This window comes from Palaemon carinicauda, chromosome 17 (genome assembly GCF_036898095.1).
Source record: "Palaemon carinicauda isolate YSFRI2023 chromosome 17, ASM3689809v2, whole genome shotgun sequence".
NCBI classification, from domain to species: domain Eukaryota; kingdom Metazoa; phylum Arthropoda; class Malacostraca; order Decapoda; family Palaemonidae; genus Palaemon; species Palaemon carinicauda.
This window is the reverse complement of record NC_090741.1, coordinates 41973068-41975567: the sequence shown is the minus strand read 5'-3', so window position 1 is coordinate 41975567 and position 2500 is coordinate 41973068. Positions and strand designations below refer to the sequence as shown.

The following is a 2500-nucleotide window of genomic DNA, read 5'->3' as shown; positions in this document are numbered from 1 at the left end:
GTTTCTTAACTGTCAATTTAATGACTGACTATATTTTTCATATATTGAATTTCAAGGAAATTTTCTATGTAATCAACTGTAATGCTCGTGTATGTCAAATACGTTCATACACTGTAATTCTCTCTCTCTCTCTCTCTCTCTCTCTCTCTCTCTCTCTCTCTGATAATAGAAAAATCTGTTTAAGCTTGCCATTGCATGTTTCACAGTGCTAAACTTTTATGCCTTTGTTACCCTCAACAGTTTGTACATAAGCTTGTTATCTCGTTTGAATAAAGTCCTTCCGGGCAAAGTAACAAACACCCCATGATGACGTCATAGACAATCATGTCTCCCACATTAGGCCATAACACAATATACTCTATGTTGGTATAGTTTGAAATTTGTAAGGGCATGTATTGTGCCCGCTGCTAACGTGGTAGACAAGGGGATTAGCTATGACGTCATCAGGGGGCGGGGCTTATTTTGCCCGGGAATCTTTGCAGCGCCTATTGTCTGCCACACCTCTCTGTGAATTCAGTTACTTCATAGACTTATGCAGTGCTGTCAGATGTGGGGATTTATTCTTAGATTTGGGAATTTTTGGTGTCTGATTGGGATATTCTGTACAGATTTCTAAGGAGGAGAAACAAAGATAAGTAAACCTTTACATTGTTGCAATTAGTTTACTTGTACTTATATGAGGTATAGTGAGTAATTTCTATATTAATAAAGCATACATGATGAAAAGAAATTATATTTGTGGATATGGGGATTTTTTTGGTTATTTTGGGGATTTTTTATCATGAATTCTAGGGATTTTTTGTGGTTATTTTGGGGATTTTTTATCATGAACCCTAGGGATTTTTTTTGGTTATTTTGGGGATTTTTTTTATCATGAATTCTAGGGATTTTTAGACTAAAGTAAATCTTATCTGTAAGTGAAACTGTACATTCGCATCAGAAAGAAACCCCCTCTGTGTCTTACCTTGCACCCAAACTTAGCAAAACTATCATCAAAGGACCACTCGTTGTTGATCCCGAAGGAGAGGACGCGGCAGTCGTTGGGCTCCAAATGCATCTCATTGTCCATGCACACGACTTTTCCCCCAGAAGCGACGCCGAAGTCTCGCTGGAGAATATTTCAGAAATTAAAATTCCTCTTTGATTATAACTGTTCCTCTTTATTATATTTAATCAAGATTATTAGTGTTGGGTTAATTTGATTGAGAATTTGTGATATTAATTAGTTGTTTTGTTTAATTTTTTATAATTTTGACTGTGCAAGACATGATTTTTTTTTCCATTGTACCATGAGTATATAATGGCACAGAATTATTGCTAACATAGATAAGTTCAAGGCATAGATTAATATTTTAGCTGAAACTGTATAAATGTACGTGAATGTACATTATGTGCATGGATAGTGAATAAAGTAAAATACATATTATTATTATTATTATTATTATTATTATTATTATCATTATTATTATTATTTTTATTATTATTATTATTATTATTATTATTATTATTAGTAGTAGTAGTAGTAGTAGTAGTAGTAGTAGTAGTAGTAGTAGTAGTAGTAGTAGTAGCAGTTGCTAAGCTACAACCCAAGTTGGAAAAGCAAGATGCTATATAAGTCCAGGGGCTCCAACAGGGAAAATAGCCCAGTGAGGAAAGGAAATAAGGCAATAAGAGAATTAGTTAGCTATTAAAATAAAATATTTAGGAAGAGTAACAACAATTAAAGAAAAATATTTTACATATAGACAATAAAAACTTAAACGAAATAACAGGAAGAGAAATAAGATAGAATAGTGTGCCCGAGTGTACCCTCAAGCAAGAGAACTCTAAACGTGTTTGATAATTGTCCAAAGTAACCCAGCCACTGAGGGGGGGGGGGGCAAGCCAGCCTCAACTTGGTGCCGGTCCAAAGCCCGGGTAAATGGGGAGGGTTGGAGGCAGGAAAGGCATCCGGCCATGAAAAATTAGCCAAAACCAATATGACCAGTGGAGATTGTGAGACTAGAATTAATGCTAGGGTATATAAGCTGCTTCCTCCGGTGCCTTAGATGACCGCGGAGGTAGCAGCAGTAGGGGATTCAGCATTATGAAGCTTCATCTGTGGTGGATAATGTGGAAGGTTGGGCTGTGGCACCCTAGCAGTACCAGCTGAACTCGGTTGAGTCCCTGGTTAGGCTGGAAGGAACGTAGAGAGTAGAGGTCCCCTTTTTTGTTTTGTTTCATTTGTTGATGTCGGCTACCCCCCAAAATTGGAGGAAGTGCCTTTGGTATATATATGTATGTATGTATGTATATATATGATGAAGTGTGGGACAGAGGTAGGTGGAGAACGCTGGCCAGAAACATTGACCCCACATAATGTGGGAAAAGATGCAGACAATGAAGAAGAAGTAGTACCAAAGTCCACGACATTGTAAAAGAGAAATTAGGTGGAACTCACCCTACTCTTACAATTGTAATCCTTCTTCCTGAAATGTTCGGTAAACTGGTTTCGATTCTC

At 37.0% G+C, this 2500-nt stretch overlaps 1 protein-coding gene across 2 annotated transcripts in view; it reads right to left on the bottom strand.

Moving 5' to 3' along the window:
• The window catches only part of LOC137656041 (uncharacterized), a 19423-nt gene that overhangs the window by 4405 nt on the left and 12518 nt on the right, over nt 1-2500 (bottom strand). For both annotated transcript variants that reach the window (XM_068390216.1, XM_068390217.1), the window contains 2 exons: nt 2441-2500; nt 965-1108 (listed from right to left, as the gene is read on the bottom strand). The exon at nt 2441-2500 is cut by the window's right edge and continues 38 nt beyond it. In XM_068390216.1, coding sequence (XP_068246317.1) covers nt 965-1108; nt 2441-2500 — 204 coding nt within the window. The remainder of the gene's footprint in view (nt 1-964; nt 1109-2440) is intronic.